The 18,887-nt window shown below is 42.2% G+C and overlaps 1 protein-coding gene across 5 annotated transcripts in view; it reads right to left on the bottom strand.

The window, feature by feature from the left end:
* Nucleotides 1-6,277: 6,277 nt before the first annotated feature.
* The window catches only part of DOCK5 (dedicator of cytokinesis 5), a 278,155-nt gene continuing 265,545 nt past the window's right edge, over nt 6,278-18,887 (bottom strand). For 3 of the 5 annotated variants that reach the window (XM_052645001.1, XM_052645002.1, XM_052645004.1), the window contains 5 exons: nt 16,036-16,202; nt 10,489-10,657; nt 9,694-9,832; nt 8,196-8,299; nt 6,278-7,238 (listed from right to left, as the gene is read on the bottom strand). In XM_052645001.1, coding sequence (XP_052500961.1) covers nt 7,134-7,238; nt 8,196-8,299; nt 9,694-9,832; nt 10,489-10,657; nt 16,036-16,202 — 684 coding nt within the window. In that variant the 3' untranslated portion in view covers nt 6,278-7,133. Of the gene's footprint in view, nt 7,239-8,195; nt 8,300-9,161; nt 9,328-9,693; nt 9,833-10,488; nt 10,658-16,035; nt 16,203-18,887 lie in introns of those variants that run through there. The other 2 variants (XR_008199821.1, XM_052645003.1) reach the window with 2 other exon arrangements.

Below are 18,887 nucleotides of genomic sequence, written 5' to 3'. Positions count from 1 at the left end.
GTTCTGTCAGATCTAGTCCCTTAAATCTATTTCTCACTTCCACTGTACAGTCATAAGGGATTTGATTTAGGTCATACCTGAATGGTCTAGTGGTTTCTCCACTTTTTTCAATTTCAGTCTGAATTTGGCAATAAGGAGTTCATGATGTGAGCCACAGTCAGCTCTTGGTCTTGTTTTTGCTGACTGTATAGAGCTTCTCCATCTTTGACTGCAAAGAATATAATCAATCTGATTTCAGTGTTGACCATCTGGTGATGTCCATGTATAGAGTCTTCTCTTGTGTTGTTGGCAAAGGCTGTTTGTTATGACCGGTGCGTTCTCTTGGGAGAACTATTATTAGCCTTTGCTCTGCTTCATTCTGTATTCCAAAGCCAAACCTGCTTGTTACTCCAGGTGTTTCTTGACTTCCTACTTTTGCATTCCAGTCCCCTATAATGAAAAGGACATCTTTCTTGGGTCTTAGCTCTAGAAGGTCTTGTAGGTCCTCATAAAACTGTTCAACTTCAGCTTATTCAGCGTTACTGGTCAGGGCATAGACTCGAATTACCGTGACATTGAATGGTTTGCCTTGGAAATGAATAGAGCTCATTCTGTCGTTTTTGAGCCTGCATCCAAATACTGCATTTGGGACTTATTTGTTAACTATGGTAGCTACTCCATTTTTTCTAAGGGATTCCTGCCCACAGTAGTAGACACAGTGGTCATCTGAGTTAAATTCACCCATTCCAGTCCATCTTAGTTTGCGGATTTCTAGAATGTCGATGTTCACTCTTGTCATCTGTTTGGCCACTTCCAATTTGCTTTGATTCATGGACCTAACATTCCAGGTTCCTATGCAATATTGCTCTTCACAGCATTGAACCTTGCTTCCATCACTAGTCCCATCCACAACTGGGTGGTGTTTTTGCTTTGGCTCCATCCCTTCATTCTTTCTGGAGTTTTCTCCACTGATCTCCAGTAGCATATTGGGCACGTACTGACCTGGGGAGTTCATCTTTGTTTTGTATCTTTTTGCCTTTCCATACCGTTCATGGGATTCTCAAGGCAAGAATACTGAAGTGGTTTGCCATTCCCTTCTCCAGTGGACCACATTCTGTCAGACCTTTCCACCATGACCCGCCCATCTTGGGTGGCCACACATGGCATGGCTTAGTTTCACTGAGTTAGACAAGGCTGTGGTCCGTGTGATCAGTTCGGCTAGTTGTCTATGATTGTGGTTTCAGTCTGTCCGCCCTCTGATGCCCTCTCAGTGCATACCGTCTTACTTGGGTTTCTCTTACCTTGGACGTGGGGTATTTCTTCACAGCTGATCCAGTAAAGCGCAGCCAGTGCTCCTTACCTTGGACGTAGGGCAGCTCCTCTCGGCCACACTTCTGCTCCATTGCAGCCACCACGCTTCATCAAGACAGTATGGTATTGGCACAAAAATAGAAATACAGACCGTGGAACAAGAATAAAGCCCAGAAATAAACCCATGCACCTATGGGTACCTTATTTTTGACAAAGGAGGAAAGAATATTCAGTGGGGGCAAAGACAGCCTCTTCAATAAATGTTGCTGGGAAAACTGGACAGCTACATGTAAAATAATGAAATTAGAACACTTCCTAACACCACTGTGCTTATGCTAAGTCGCTCAGTCATGTTCATCTGTTTGTGACTCCATGGACTATAGTCTGCCAAGCTCCTCTGCCCATGGGATTCTCTAGGCAAGAATACTGGAGTGGGTTGCTATTTCCTACTCCAGGGAATCTTCCTGATTCAGGGATTGAAGCTGTGTCCCTTTCTGTCCCCTGCATTGGTAGGAGAGTTCTTTACCACTAGTGCCACGAGTATGCCTAATTATTTGTGGTGAATACATTAATGAAAGGGACTTATTGTATTAAATAGCTATCAGAAAACCATCAGCTCACATGCCAAGGGATGAATGGAGTGTGAGTGGACAAAAGAACCAAATAGTTTGCAGTTTTGATTGCTTTTAGGCAAAGATGGTCCTGTGACCCCCAGAGTAGAAGTTTAAAACAAATAGGACCACCTGGAATGAAACGAAACCAAAAGAGAGTGTGATATGTCAATAGGAAAATGTTCAGGAATGAATTCATTTCTTTAATAGTATAATGAAGTCGCTCAGTCGTGTCCGACTCTTTGCGACCCTATGGACTGTAGCCTACCAGGCTTCTCCATCCATGGGATTCTCCAGGCAAGAATACTGGAGTGGGTTACTATTTCCTTCTCCAGGGGATCTTCCTGACCCAGGGATCGAACCTGGGTCTCCCACATTGGAGGCACATGCTTTAACCTCTGAGCCACAAGGGAAGCCCTAGTTAATATAAGGGTAATAATTTCATTAATATAAGAGTAATAATCAACTAAATACACAAACTTTAAATACATTTCCATTTTTAATTTAAAAAATAAATTACAGCAAATCTGAACAAAATGTTTTCTACTTCAGTGCATATCTTCTTACCCCTTTGTGTTTGAAACCCAACTAGTTCACACAATCAAGGCAACTGGGCTTTTGACAAAGTTTGGATGAACAGTTCACAAAATGTGGCTAAATGGATGAGTCTGGGATGCACAGAAAGGAGATAAGCCTTGGCTGGACTGTAAGCATCAGCCTGAAATCATGAACTTAAAAGGAAAACATTCTCCTTTTGTAGAGTAAAACTGATAATTCCACTCTCAACCCACCCAAAGGGCAACTTACCTTTTCCAATTTAACTTTACAATACTACTTAGTCATGAGGTAAGGATTTAAAAGCTTTGGAAGAGAAACTTAAGATTTCTTCTGACTCTCCACCCCTTTTTCATTCACTTAAAAGTACAAGAAAGCTAGGCCTGAAAGGATTCTAAAAAATCATGTAACCTCAAATACACACACACACACACACACACACACACACACACACACACACACATATGTATACATGTACTTTATATGAAGAAATTCAGGTTAAGGTCCAGGGACTGACCAAATTGACCTGCCAAACGTACACCCTTTATAAAGTCTTCTTGTGTGTTGATAGTAGGGTTTTTTTCCTTCCCTTTTCATTAAACCCGCAAAATGACAGGAAGGATAGTACAAACAGAAGGGCCTTCTAAATGCCTTTGATAAATGACAGCAGAGTTGCCAGGGAGACTTCCAGGCGGCTGGGAGAAGCCTGTGGCTCTTTGAGGTGGTAACTTGAGTGTACACGATTATCAAATTGGATTCATCTGTACACCTAAGATTTGTGACCTTAACTGTCTGTGTTACACCTTAATTTCAAAATAAGAAATCACCCCATGACCCAGGGAAAGGAGAGGGAAAGGAGTCTCCAAGCTTAGAGTTAGAAAAGGCAGCTTATAATCTCATATCCTGCTTGATCTCTGGCTCTGTCTTAGCGACCTGAGTTTGGTGGTTGTTTCTTATGGCTCTGACAGGGGAAAACAAGTGTAATTTTGGAATCAAGGCATGAAGGTGGAGAAGGAGAAAGCAACCCCTGGCCCAGCACCTTATTTATGGCTTCCCTTAAGTCCAATGCCACTCTCTTGCCACTCCCGTGACCCACCACAATCCTCATATCTGGGGCTGTTCCTTTTGAACACATTGGACTGTCACAACCTGGGTGTTAGGACAGTGTCTGGCATTCAGTAAGAGTTTAATCTATGCTGCATGAAATGATTCTTGGGAAAAAAAATTCAAAACAAGACAAGTTGCCTAGATGGAAAGAGAGAGAGAGGGAAGAAAGGAGTTCAAACAAAAATTCCATAAACCAACATCCACAAAGGTTGTGACAATTTGGGGGCTACTTCCAAGGGCTTTCAATACTTGAGTTCTTATCAAGGAAAATAAGGACCAGTTGTTTCTTCAGTATTTTGCCTACCTTTATGGTAATCCTAAAGCATCTCTTTGCAGCTTCCCTGTTTGACTTCAGGACAGACATTACTTAGGCTCTTTTGTCAAATGGGACTCTCGGATCAAGGGTGAGCAGTCCAGTGTCCTCTGGGACCTCTTATTCACCACATGACCTGGAATCCTGTGCATTCAGGCAGGAGAGATCTAGGATTTGCGTGAATGTGGGAAGGGAATCTTATGGGAAGACGTTATGTTAAAAAAGGAAATGTATTTGGGCACTGGTCTATTGGATGTCCGTGTGTGTGTGCTCAGTTACGTCTAACTCTTTGTGATCCCACGGACTGTAGCCCGCCAGGCTTCTCTGTCCATGGGATTTTCCAGGCAAGAATACTAAAGCGGGTTGCCACTTCCTCCTCCAGGGAATCTTCCTGACTCAGAGATCGAACCCTTGTCTCCTGCGTTGGCAGGTAGATTCTGTACCACTGTGCCCCTTAGGAAGCCCCAACCTCTGACCAAAGGCCAGAACTTACGACGCATCCTTGTGACTTGAAAGGAACATGCTTCAGGTTTCTTTGTGACACAGTTTACATCCTTCTACTTTAATTGGAGGATGTAAAGCTCATGAATCCCCTCCAGCCAGTGTGCCTTGCAACTTCTCAGAAGCTGCTCTGGTTCCAGGTCAGCCCTGCAGATTGTCTCTTCCTCCTCTCCTCGTGCCACTTAAAATCAAGTCCAGATCTTAAAAAAAAAAATTTTTGGACGAACTACATAGCATGTGGAACCTTAGTTCCCCAACCAGGGATCAAACCCACACCCCCTGCACTGGAAGGGTGGACTTTTAACCACTAGACCACCAAGAGAGTCCCCTGTCTTCAGGTCTTGTTAACAATCTGTCCCTAGTCATATGTAAGATGCTACCTTTTAGAGAGGGACTGTTGTGTGCAGAACTAATCTGTGCTCACCCTCCAAATTATCTTCTAAAACAATAAAAATGAAGATCAATCATGCTTGTTCAGTTCAGTCGCTCAGTCATGTCCGACTCTCTGTGACCCCATGAATCGCAGCACGCCAGGCCTCCCTGTCTATCACCAACTCCCGGAGTTCACTCAGACTCACGTCCATCGAGTTGGTGATGCCATCCAGCCATCTCATCCTCTGTCGATCATGCTTGTGGAGAGCTTCAAATATTGTCGGCCCAGCAGAGACAAGAAAGGACCACAGAGTGAGGATCTACTTCACAGAGACAGCCTCACTCGATCCCCCGGCAGTCTGTGTGGGAGGGATGACCTCCATTTTGAAAGGTGAAAAAGCTCAAGAGAATTTAAAATAATTCAAGGGGGTGTGCAGCGCTGAGAGAGGCCATAGTTGGGTTGATTTAAAGCTGAACGGTTACTTCCAGAGACCTGGCTTCTTCACATCTTTCTGCTACATCACACGTGAGTGCTCTGAGTGGAGCCAAAGAAAGAACCCAGCACTAGCAAACATGCATTCTCACTTCTTCAGTGACCCTGGACATGTCTCAGAGGTTTTACTTCCCTGATGCTGTGATGAATTTACACATCTCTCCTAGAAGGAGTGGTGATGAAACAGGCACCCGAAGAGGCAGGCAAGAAAACCCAAATTTTTGGAAGTTAAATCTCTCTCTCTCTCCCTCCTGTGTGTGTGTTCAGTCCCTCAGTTGTGTCCGATTCCTAAGGGCTATAGCTGCCAGGATCCTCTGTCCACGGGATTCTCCAGGCAAGGTTAGTGAAGCGGGTTGCCCTTTCCTTCTCCACAGAATCTTCCTGACCCAGGGATTGAACCCAAATCTCCTGTGTCTCCTACATTGGCAGGCAGATTCTTTTACTACTGAGCCATCTGGGAAACCCCCCACCTCTCCTGGACCTCAAAGGCAAGGTGACCTGGCCAGGCTATGGAAGAGTCCCTGGTGAGCACACCCACAGGCTGACCCAGGGCATCCATACTCTAAATGTTCTCTCTTTTGCCATAAAAAGCTAAGTAGTACAGAAATTATCTCGGACATTTCCCCCGTTTTTCCAGCTAGGGGTAGGGACTGAAGAATTCATCAGGGTTTTCTAGAGATGTTATCTAGGTATAAACTCAACGAGCAAGCTGGGTTATTAGGAAGAGTCTGTAGTAGGATTTTCTGTCTTTAACCTCAATTTCCTTATCTACAAAATGGGGGGGGGGGGTGGCTGTTGTAGGACTTTTAAGGGCCTTCGAGCTCAAAAGGTCTGTAGTTCTGTCTGGCTGTTTACGTATCTGCTGATAATATTTGATCCTCTGAATCACCCTACCTTTTCTTCTGAAAAGAGGACTGATGAGGGTACCGTGAACATATCATCAAATCAATTCAACAATCAAGAAGGAATAAATAATCAACAAGAGATATTGCACTGTATTCTTCAGGATAAAATCAGGTTGCAGATGGGGGGGCCACCAAACCATTCCAATGAGATCTCGAAGCAAAGCAGTTCAATCCAGGCTTCTAAGTCCCTTATATCCAGTGATCTGAGCTCCGAGGTAATAGAAGAAACTGTGCAAAAGTCAGAGCCTTGGGAGTCTGTGGTAGGAAGGGGAGAGGACCGTTAGTCGGGAGTGTGGGGAACTCCTGGGAAGGTGGAGGGGGGCAGTTTAGGTGGGTTGGGGTGGGGGTGGGGGAAACAGAGGCGTTCAGGGCTCACAGTTGAGTCCACGTTCTTTCAACAATGATAGCCATTCCTACTTGAAAGCAGCCAATCTCCATGAAAAAGATGTTCTTTCCCACAAAAAAAAAAAAAAAAAAACACCACAGGGAAACCTCAGAAAGATAGATTATTTTGGCTACCAAAGTACTTGATGTTGGTCTCTTCCAATAGGTTATATCACAGGGTGTGTCCATGAGAAAACAATGTCTTAAGTACAGCTTTTCAGAAGCAAAGCAGAAAATTCCTCTAAGGAGTAGGTTTGTGAGGATTTTCCCACCACCAGCACCAACGAAGAACTTATCCAGGTCCTGGAGACCCTGGTGGTCCTGTGCTGGAGGCTGAAATGTAATAGTGGTGAGGGAGAAACACAGGAAGTGGCCAACTATGGAATTCCACATCGGTGGGAAGAGAAATGGAAGGGCCTCAGGCATGGATCAAAAAGAGGCTTTTGAAAAGACGAAACCAGTGTTGAGCCGGTGAACCTCAGTTCCAGATCAGGAAAGGAGGCCAGCAGGGACCCTGGGCAATGAGGACCCTGCTTCTCCAAGGCCAATTCCCAGGCATCCGTGGTCCAGGTGCTCAGAGCTCCAGAGAGAGGATAAGATCCTTACTGGGATCCAGGCTCAAAAGAAAGGATGCCGGATTTCCGTACTTTTGGAGGTGGAGGGGGTGGGACTATGGCTTCTCTTCGGACAGGCAGTGGGGGTGCAATCTGTTGGGGTGGATACACAAAAGGAGACATGAGTCTTCCCTTTCTTTCCAATTTTGCCTTCTCCTCCAAATTTCCAACATTCAGTGTTAGCTTAAAAGTGACCTGAGTTTATCTACACAGCCTTTCCAAGGCAAAATTTTAGAGACCTGACTAATTTAATCTCCCCCTTTTCCCTTTCGTGTGTGTGTTGCTCAGTCGTGTGCAACTCTGCGACCCAATGGACTGTAGCCTGCCAGGTTCCTCTGTCCATGGAATTCTCCAGCCAAGAATAGTGGTATGGGGTGCCATTCCCTTCTCCAGGGGGTCTTCCTGACCCAGGAATCGAACCCAGGTCTTCTGCATTGCAAGCAGATTCTTTACCATCTCAGCGACCAAGGAAGCCTCCCCAAAATAGCATTACTATATGTTCAGCCATGTACAATGCTTTGCAGCCCCATGGACTGTAGCCCACCAGGCTCCTCTGTCCACGGGATTCTCCAGGCAAGAGAACTAGAGTGAGGTGCTATTTCCTACTCCAGGGGATCTTTCCGACCCAGAGACCAAACCTGCATCTCTTGTGTCTCCTGCTTTGCCAGGCATATTCTTTACCACTAGCGCCACCTGGGAAGCCCATATATATAGTAAGGGCTCAGTAAATATGTGTTGAATAAATAAAGGAAACCACTGGAGGCCCTTCCAGAATGACTATCCCTCATTCACTCAGGTATGAGTCAGAACTCCTGGCTTATTTCCCTCCCCTGGACCCAGGGTGAGGGCCCTTCAATCCAGTGAAAGGTCAGACAGCATCTTCTTCCTTCCCATTGAAAACTCTCTCATCATTTCAGGAATGAATCAAAAACTGATCAGAGTGGCAAATCAATGGGACTACCTGCCTATCAAAAACCTGGGGAAATCCAAGGTTACATTCCCATGAGTGTGGGTGCTCGTCGGCCCCAGTGTCCACTGCCACCTTCCTACCTCTGTGGAGTTCCTCTGGCTGCTCTCATAGGGCTTGCTTTTGGGGGGAGGGGGTGGTGGGACATTAGCCGTAGTCGGTCCATCTGTCTGCAATGATGGGGAGCCTGGAAATGACACAAAGTAGATGAAGGCAGAGAGATGAACTCACCAAGGAATCTCATGGCACTTCCGCTGGACACTGCCACCCTAAACCACCTGGTCAATCAAATCGTTAAGGTCACATTCTATGGTTTTTGTGGACAGAATGAAGACCTCTTACCCGCTGGGACACATGTAGCACCCTTCCTTCACCAGAAGGCGTCATGAGAAATTCTTATGTAAAAATTTCATGTTTTGTTAAACGGTGTCACTATTACACTGAAGATGAGAATATTTTCTAGAACTTAGGGTACTACTCTGTTCTCTGATATATCCCAAGTTCTTAGAAAAAAACATCTGTCACAAACTAGGTAGTTAATAAATACTAGTTATATTGGACTATTACAATTTTATCATTTAAAGCAGCAGTCCCCAACCTTTTTGGCACTAGGGACTGGTTTCACGGCAGACAACTTTTCCACGGACCGTGGTAGTGGTGGTGGTGTGGGGAAGGGTTCAGGATGATTCAAGCACATTACATTTATTATGTACTTTATGTCTATTATTATTCCATCAGCTCCATCTCAGATCATCAGGCATGAGATCCTGGAACTTACATACCCTTGATTTAAAGAGTGCAATATCTACTTCCTCCAGGAAACTGTGCCTGATTAACTTGGACGTTGGCTGACTACAGTCTCCTGTTTGGGGTGATGATCTATTCTTCCACTGTTCCTTTGTGTTAAGCGTTCTTGTACTTCATCTCAGGACTTGTGCTGAGATGACTGCTGACTCCCCAAACCTGAGTGTAATTTGTCTATTTCTTATCCTTTCGGACCCTTCTCCACATAAAGCACATGGCGACTTGGCCAACAGTTCCTAAATTACCTCCTATCTAGTCCTAGTCCAGTCGATCTCATTTACACCAACAGCACTGGAAAACGGGCAGTGAAACCCTGCGGTGCTCCCGGTACTGCTGCTAAGTCATGTCCGACTCTTTATGATCACAGAAGCTGTAGTCCGCCAGGATTCTCCATTCATGGGATTTTCCAGGCTAGAATGGGTGGAGTGGGTTGCCATTTCTTACTCCAGGGATTAAACTGGAGTTCCTACCTGGATTCCTACTCCCCACCCAGGGATTGAACCTGTGTCTCCTATACTGGCAGGCAGATTCTTTACCATTGGGCCACTAAGAAAGCCCCACGGCTCCCTGTATAGAAAAGTTCAATGAGTCTTAGCAACCTAAGGACTCCGGCCAAACACTAATCTAATTGAATGACACCCGTGACCACCAAACTGAACCAACTTGACTATCATCTCAGACCCCTTGTGGCTATTTTGATTAAAAATGGCCCAGATTCATAAACATACTCCATCACCTAGTGAAATGACTATAAGGGGTCTCTACAGGTCAACTTACTCAGGGCCCTGGTCGCTTTAGGAGTGAGTTGGGGTGGGCTCAGGGGTGTTGACTGTGGAGGTGAAGCGCCAGGAACTGGTGTCAGCCGACTGTCTGACAGCTGGAGACTCTTGGGTCTCTGTGATTTCTTGGTTGGGCTCTAGTGGGGGGTGGGGGAAACAAAGAACACATTGTCACAGTGAGGAGGGTCGAACTCATCAATACTCCTTAAACAACCCTGTCTGCAGAGCAGAATCTTGTTAAAGGGCAAAATTCCAGGAGCCCTCTGTACGTTTACCGCACTAGAACGTGGAGCGTACGAGGGTGAAGACACAAATAGGGAATCCCTGGTCCACAGACTATCTTCTGACTAGCCAATGGGCTGTGTCATTTAGTTTGGAGATGAGCCACCCTGATTTTCAGGGATACCTGGTCCCACCACATTTAACAACATGATGTGGCTTATGGAAGAAAAAGTACTTTTTATTTTTTTTTAAACTAAAAGAAGGGAAATGACAATATTTGGATGGGCTCATGGAACATGGTGGTGAGAACCACAACCCTAAGCATCAATCCACATATTTTCACTGAGGGTAGATCTTGTGTCGTTACTGATTTAGAGAGCTGGATCTCTGTACCTGGTTTTCTTAGCACCATCTGAGATCTAAGCCCATCCCCAGGCTGCTGTGTCCTGAGAAAGCATGACAGGCTTCAACCTAGTCACTCACAGTTATGACGTCAATGGTGAAAAGCCTGCCTACAGGGGACATGGTGGAAAACTTACAGTCATCTTGTTTTGGGTTTTTTTGTTTTTACCATCAGATCAGGTTCTGGCACTTTCTCCGCGGTGGCCTGGGACTTGCTCAGACTCCAGTCTTTAATCTTGAACTTGCTCATCCGAGTCTCGCTCTCCTCTTTGAGGGACAGATCTTCCACTCTGGCCCCTGACGAGGCCCTGCGCTCCAATAGTGGCTCCAGGATGGACCTATCAGGGGTTGGGGAGGAAAGGATTGGGAGGCTGGCATGAGTGGATGCAAACTAGTAAAAGAGGCTGGATAAACAACATGGTCCTGTTTTACAGCACAGGAAACTCTATTCAGTATCCTGTGATAAACCGTAATGGAAAAGACTATGAAAAAGAATATATATGATGTATAACCAAGTCACTTTGCAATACAGTAGAAATTAACACATTATAAATCAACTACATGTAAAAAAACAAACAAACAAAAAAGACTGACCTGTCAGCTACAAACAAGGACAAAGTCAGAGAACACTGATCACCTGATAGTGAAAACTGATGCCCAAAAAACCAGGGGATACGACTTTTCAACAGCACTTTAACCTGTGGCTTCCTTCTCAGGTTCTAAATCCAACTTCCAACTGCAAAATGAATATCTCAAGGTCTACAAGTACAGAAACGAGGCCATCCAAGCACGTCAAGAAAATACTAGTGAATATTGATCTTATGATAGGAAGATAAGATTTTACCTAAACTTATAGGCAAAGAGAGAGTTCATACAGTAAAAGATGAACAGGCAGCATTATATAGTGGATAAGAGCACAAGTCCTGGAGCCCTACAGCCTGCATTCAAATCTTACCTACATTTACTTGCTGGGTGACCTTGGGCAGATAATTTTTTCATACCTCAGTTTTCTTATCTGTAAAAATGGGGATAATAATAATATCTATCTAATAAGGTTATTAGGGCTTCCCTGGTGGCTTAGACAGTAAAGAATCTGCCTGCAGAGTGGGAGACACAGGTTTGATCCCTGCGTTGCGAAGATCCCCTAGAGAAGGCAATGGCTAACCCACTCCAGTATTCCTGCCTAGAGAATGCCATGGACAGAGGAGCCTGGTGGGCTACAGTCCATAGGGTCTCAAAGGGTCAGACACAACTGAGCAACTAATACTTTTTTCATTTTCAAAGGGTTATTACAAAATAGTTACAACAGTACCTAGCAAATAGGTGCATGCATGCTCAGTATGTCCAACTCCTGGTGACCTCATGGACTGTAGCCCATCAGGCTCCTCTGTCCATGGAATTTCCCAGGCAAGAAACTGGAGTGCTTTTGCCATTTCCTTCTCCAGGGGATCTTCCTGACCCAGAGGTCGACTCTGTTGTCTTTTTTGTCTCCTGCATTGGCTGGTGGATTCTTTACCACTGTGCCACCTGGGAAGCCCCAGCATATAGGAGAACTGCTCAAAAAAAATTTTTTTTAATTACACTGACAAATTTTAAATGCCATAGTAAGAATCATGATTAGATGCTAACATACAGAGGGGAAGAATTTGATGAGAAACAAGAGAGTCTAGAGATATTTTGAAATATCTCTCCCTAAACTGTGTATTTATAAAGGGAAAAAATATAAAGTTATAAAGGGAAAAATAGTAAGTATTGTTTTAATTAAAAAAATTTTTGGGGGGCCACCCTGTGTAGCATGTGAGATCTAGTTCTCTGACCAGGGATCAAACCCACATCCGCTGTATTGGAGGCACAGAGTCTTAACCTCTGGACTGACAGGGAAGTTCAATGATGTCTTCTTATTCATTGGGCAAATGCGGGCAAGAGCAATAACCCACCTTGCCTGGGGTCACAGCAAGAAGAGGACCCCAGTCATCTGCTCTGTTTACTGCCCTAATGGATCAGCAATTACAGGGTCTCTGGTTCTCAACAGCTACTTGAAAAAAAAATTTTTTTTAATGGGCCAGAGTTCAATTAAGAAAAGAGTCTTAGTGAAGAGAACAGAACTTCTACATGACTCTTTGTGACCCCATGGACTGTAGCCCTCCAGGTTCCTCTTTCCATGGGGATTCTCCAGGCAAGAATACTGGATTGGATTTTCATGCCCTTCTCCAGGAGATATTCCCAACCCAGGGATTGAACCCAGGTCTCCCACACTGCATACAGATTCTTTACCATCTGAGCCACCAGGGAAGCCCTTCCACAAAGTAAGTATTATCTCTTTAACAGCATGACGGAAACCATAAAAGAGAAAAGCAAACCAGGTATTGTTTAATCTTTAGGAATTTACAAGATTAAAAATAATCAAAATACCTAATGTAAGTGAATATATTATGAAAAATGATATAGTCACTCATATATTTCATATGGCATTGCATATTAGTATTTGTGATAATACAGTAAGAATTAGAAAGAATCTAAAAAAGATTGAATTCATGTATATGTAAAACTGAATCACTTTGTTGTCCACCTGAAACTAATACAACATTGTAAATTAACTATTCTCCAATAAAAATTAAAAAAAAAAACCCTCTCCTGAACAGGTCATCCATGCTTTTGAAGTGCATCCTATACTCCATGTTAACCAAAAGGCTTAGAAATGATATGAGAGTATGTCTTAAGTGAGCGCAAAGCTAAATATACACAAATACATGCTACTAATAATATAAATGCATTTTATATTGATACAGCCTAAATGCTTTTATATTAAATTTACAATGAACTTTTATGATTATCTGTTTAGAGTGACACAGCTAAGACATCCCATTATAGGGAGAAGAACTAATTATGGCACATTCATATGCTACAGTGATAAACAGCTATCAAAAATGATGAAAAAAAATATTATATAGCAGCATGAATAGTGCTTATAATAAAAAGACAAAGAGGAAAAAGCAAATTACCAAACTCTATCCATGTGCTAATTTGCACCTATGTAAAGATAACTATGTCAATGTAAAAGGATGGATAAATAATTTAAGAAATAAAAAACATTTAATTTCCAGGTAGAAGACCATTTGAACAGGTTATTTTTGTGGTATGGCTATTATAGCATGAAATTAAAAGATTATAAATTAAGTTTTAAGTCAAAAGATTTAACTTAGAGTCAACATTAAAATTCACAGTGATGGTAAGTATTCATCATTTATATAAAATTAAGCAGTAGGTCACAAAATGGTACGTGCAATGCTTTTCTATTTGAACACAATTATAAATTCACTCCTTTAAAATATTTTAAGTTTGATCATATGGAAAGGCACTCCACGTTTCTGGTAAGGAAGGTTGAATATCAAAAAGCCATAAACTCAATGGATAAATTTAACATATCCCAATAAAAATAATAACAGGATTCTAGACAAGTTAATCCAAAAACAAGCACTGAGTAAAACTAGCCAGGCAAATTCTGAAAAAAGCTATTAGACACTTAAAACCCTTTAAGATCTACAGTAAGTAAGACTGAATTAGCAGAAGTGCATGAACCATATAGGTAGGTCTAAGAAATGGTGGGAAAGTCCATGAATAAACTAAAAAACATACTAGAATTTGATTTTTTTTTTTTTCAAATAAGGAGGACATTTCAAATCAGTAGAGAAAAGATGGTTTGCTCACAACTTTATAGGCGAGCCAAGCATGGAAAAAAATTGGCTCTATACTTTATACCTTATAGTAGAGTAAGTTTAAAGGAATCATAGATTTTATTATAAATAATGAAACTGTAAAATTAGTTTTTCATAGTCTTACAGTAAGGAAGGACTCTAACCATGATATAAAATCCAGAAGTCATAAAATTAAGTATTAACGTATTTGATTGCATTTAAACAAAAATCAGTGCAACTAAATAAAAATTTAGAAGCAAAGTCAAAAGACAAAGGAAAAATTGGGGTAATATTTCATCTCAATACAAAGGGCCAGAATCCAACAGAAAAATGTTCATGTGTGACCATAGTTCACAGAAAATAAAATATATACACGCTACTAAACAAATGAAAAAATGCTCAACTTCACACAAGAAAAAGACAACCACAAGTGCAACCAAACAAAATCCCGATGCCAAGAAAACATTTTCCACCTATCAGACTGGCAAAAATTAAAAGGCCTGATGATACACAATTTGGTGGCAAGGTGTGAGTGGCCAGGCACCCTTGCATATTGCTGGTGGGACTATAAATGGTTATAATCTCTGTGAAAGTCATTTTAGGAACAGTTTTGAGAACTTCAGCTAAATATGTTTAACAGACTAATTTCACTTCTTGACTTTTTCTTATATTGATATAATTAAATATTTACAAAGTAATTTTTTTCCATTCTTTTTTAAAATTAATTTTTATTGGATATAGTTGCTTTACAATGTCGTGTTAGTTTCTGCTGTACAGCAAAGTGAATCAGCTATAGGTGTATATATATCCCCTTTTCGGATTTCCTTCCCGACTAGCTGGCCACAGAGCACTGAGTAGAGTTCCCTGTGCTATTCGGTAGATTCTCATTAGCTATCTGTTTTATACAGAGCATCAATAATGTGTATAAGTCAATCCCAGTCTCCCAGTTCATCCCACCCCCAAAGTAATATATAGTGAAGATGATTCATTGCTGTCACTACTGTGGTAGTAAAAGGCTTAAATCAATCAAATGTCCATCAGGAAACAATGATGGAATGTATAGGTGTATCATGAGATATCTAACCTCAAAGAAAAGAGGAGGCTCTCTTTGTTCTGAAATGGAATGACTTCCAGATCTAGTAAGTGAAAAAAGCAAGGCAAAGAGAGTATTATATACCACCATTTATAAATCAAAAACATGTGGGAAAGGATATGTATTTAGGAACTGCTTCTGTACAGATAAAAAGCTGCTGGAAAGGCACCAAGAACAGAACCTGGGGCACTTCCCTGGTGGTCCAGCGCTTGGGACTCCAAGCTTCCAACGCAGGGGACATGAGTTCAATCCCTGGTCGGGGAACTAAAGAGCCACAGGTCCAGCAGCGCAGTCAAAAAAAACAGAACAAAACCTGAAGACAGTATCACTGGCCTCTGGAGAGTGGTACTGATAAGCTGCGAGTCTGGGACTGATGGGAGATTTTTTCCATGATATACCCTTTCATACCTTTCAAATTTCATATAGTTCCTATTGGTGAAATAAATTTTAAAGTTATTTTTAAAAATTGAAATGATGAAGGATTTCTCCAGTGGCCTACTGGTCAGGATTCTCAGCTTTCACAGTCATGGCCCAGGTTCAATCCCTGCGCAGGGAGCTGAGATCCCATATGCCACCTGGTCCAGCCAAAAAAAAATTTAATTGAAATAATGAAAAATAAAAGGCAAGCAATAACTAGAAACTATCGTGAGACAAACTAGGATATGACTGGGTGGGTGATAGGGTGTGACAAGATTATGGGTGATTTTTTTTTCTATTTTTCATAACTGTTGTTACTATCATGTAAATAATGATATTTCTCACGAGGAAGATGATGAGACAGATCCCAAAACTAATAACCCAGGTACTGTGAGTTATTTTCCTATGCAGATGACACATCCACATTGACCAAGTTTCATTTGGGTGACCAAAGGCAAACATTAGTTAAGATTTACCCATCCTTCTTGGCAATTAGAGATCAAAGCCTTACCCATCAGATCCTGGTCTGGAAGGAGCGTTATCAGATGAGTTAGAAGAGGTGGAGATCACAGAGGAAGCCACTGAGGTGACGGACAATCTCCGCAGTGTGGACGACATGATGTAGGGGACCATCATAGACCCTGTTCGGCTTTGCTTCCGGTCGGTCAAGTTGGGCGGCTGAAGGAGACACGACTCCTCATGGTTAGCTGGCCTGGAATTAAGCCCCTAGCAACTGGTGCAGTTCCCACTGATTAATGGCCAGTCCCATCTGTGTCGGTGCTGGGACCCCATCCTGATAGGTTGGTGCTTGCGCTTCATTGGCTGTTAAATACTACAAATACTTATATTCTTTTTTTGTAGTTGGAAAGAGTTTATTGACATACTATTTTGCTTATTATAATATGATATAATGAGATATTTTGTAACTGTGTATCACAACATCCTGACATTTTAAAGTTTAAGTTGTGAGTTCATTTTCTGTATATTTAACAACTCTACCTTTATTTTGTTAAAGTATAGTTGATTTACAATGTTGTTAAGCTTCTGATGTACAGCAAAGTGATTCAGATATATATATATATATATATATATATATATATAAATTCACTGGAAGGACTGACGCTGAAGCTAAAGCTCCAATACTTTGGCTGCCTGATGCGAAGAACTGACTCAGTGGAAAAGACCCTAATACGGGGAAAGACTAAAGGCAGGAGGAGAAGGGGACGACAGAGAATGAGATGGCTGGATGGCATCACCGACTTGATAGACATGAGTTTGAGCAGGCTCCAGGAGTTGGTGATGGACAGGGAGGCCTGGCGTGCTGTAATCCATGGGATAACAAAGAGTCAGAAACAACTGAGCGAGTGAACTGATAAATATATATATATATTTATCATATGTTTATACACACACACACACACACTATATATATATATATATATGTTCTTTTCCATTATGGCTTATCACAGGATACTGAGTATAGCTTCCTGTGCTATACAGTAGGTCCTGGTTGTTTATCCATTCTACATATAATAATTTGCATACATCTGCTAACCCCAAACTCCCAATCCATTCCTTCCTCACTCCCCCTGTGTAGTCCTTCTCCACTACCTTATATTCTTAGTTATAGACACAACTTGGGTTAAACGTGCCTTGTTTCTAAGACTAGAGAAAAATTCACCCTAATTTTCTGCCAGTCCCATGAGAAGGGGAAAACCAAGATGTTCATTACCCATCAATAGGATAGCAAAACCCTTTGTCTGCTTCTTAACTTAGCTTCTGAAAGAGGGCACTTACAAAAACAAGTACTGAATAACAGAAGAGTTTAAGATTGAAACTATAAACCTAAAGCTTATCCTGGTGAATCTTAGGAAGTAAAGGAGCATGGATCTTCTGTCATAAAACATGTCTCTGGTAGGACTGATTATCCCCATAGACCACCATATCAAATCCAAATCATAATACTGACCTAGGTCAATAAAAACTGAATTCACTGAGTGAAAGCCAAGTCTTTGCCATCTAGGAGTTTGTGTAAAAGAAAAATGTTCCTAAAAGAAAACTGGCAGCAGGTTAGGAGGTAAATTTATAGGAAGGCCTGACTAAACACTTGGATGACTATGAGAGAGGATCAAAAAGACACTTGGGAGAAAAAGAAAATGGAGATGGAGGCATGGGAATTGGGGAGCAGCAACACATGAAAAGAAATTCAGAGCTATGATTTGAGGAAAGAGAATTTTTAAAAATCTGGAGTTCAAGAATACAACTTTTGAAGAAAGTTAGTTAGTTAGTTAGTTCAGTCGCTCAGTCGTGTCTGACTCTTTGCAACCCCATGAATCGCAGCACGCCAGGCCTCCCTGTCCATCACCAACTCCCGAAGTTCACACAAACTCATGTCCATCGAGTCGGCGATGCCATCCAACCATCTCATCCTCTGTCATCCCCTTCTCCTCCTGCCCCCAATCCCTTCCAGCATCAGGGTCTTTTCCAATGAGTCAACTCTTCTCATGAGGTGGCCAAAGTATTGGAGTTTCAACTTTAGCATCAGTCCTTCCAATGAACACCCAAGATGGATCTCCTTTAGGATGGACTGGTTGGATCTCAGCATATATTTATGTTAAAAAGGACAGCTAAGTGAAGATGGAACCAAGCATACCATCAACTATAGGAGAGAAAAGGTTGGCCCATGTACCCCTCCACCTAATTTCTTGGAAGGAAAAAAAGAAAATTGTAGCTGTGAGAAATGTTAGGTTTAGTCACTAAGTTGTGTCCGACTTTTGCGACCCTGTGGACTGTAGCCCGCCAGGCTCCTCTGTCTATGGGATTTCCCAAGGAAGAATACTGGAATGGGTTATTTCCTTCTCCAGGGGATTTTTCCAACCCAGGGATAGAACTCAGGCTTCCTGCACTGCAGGTGGATTCTTAACTGACTGAGCCACCAGCCAGAGTGAGAAATGTTACAACTGTCCTTAAAGAAATAATGAAATCAGCTACATGCATTGTCACAGGTAACTCACAATTCTTTCTCTTCTTCAAAGGTGCAAAGGGTGTGAATGTTTTACCAAAACAAAAAATAAAATTAAAAAAAGATTAGGAAAATCTATAAGAGTTGGGCTAGATAGGACACAAATAATAAGGATTAGGAAATTTCAACTTCTGGTAGTGCGGTTTCCACAATGTGGTCCTTAGTCCTATAGCACTACCTGGCGCATGCTGGAAATGCCAGTTCTTGGGCCTCACCCCAGACCAAGTGCATGAAAATCCCAGGGAACGTGGCCCAGCAATCTGTGTGTTCATGAGCCTTCCAGGTTGTTCTGATGGTCATTCAAGTTTGAGAACCACTCTCCAACACAACAACAGTTGAAG

This window comes from Budorcas taxicolor, chromosome 8, assembly GCF_023091745.1.
Source record: "Budorcas taxicolor isolate Tak-1 chromosome 8, Takin1.1, whole genome shotgun sequence".
Taxonomy (NCBI): domain Eukaryota; kingdom Metazoa; phylum Chordata; class Mammalia; order Artiodactyla; family Bovidae; genus Budorcas; species Budorcas taxicolor.
The sequence above is the reverse complement of the archived record's forward strand: the minus strand, read 5'-3'. Positions and strand labels throughout refer to the sequence as shown.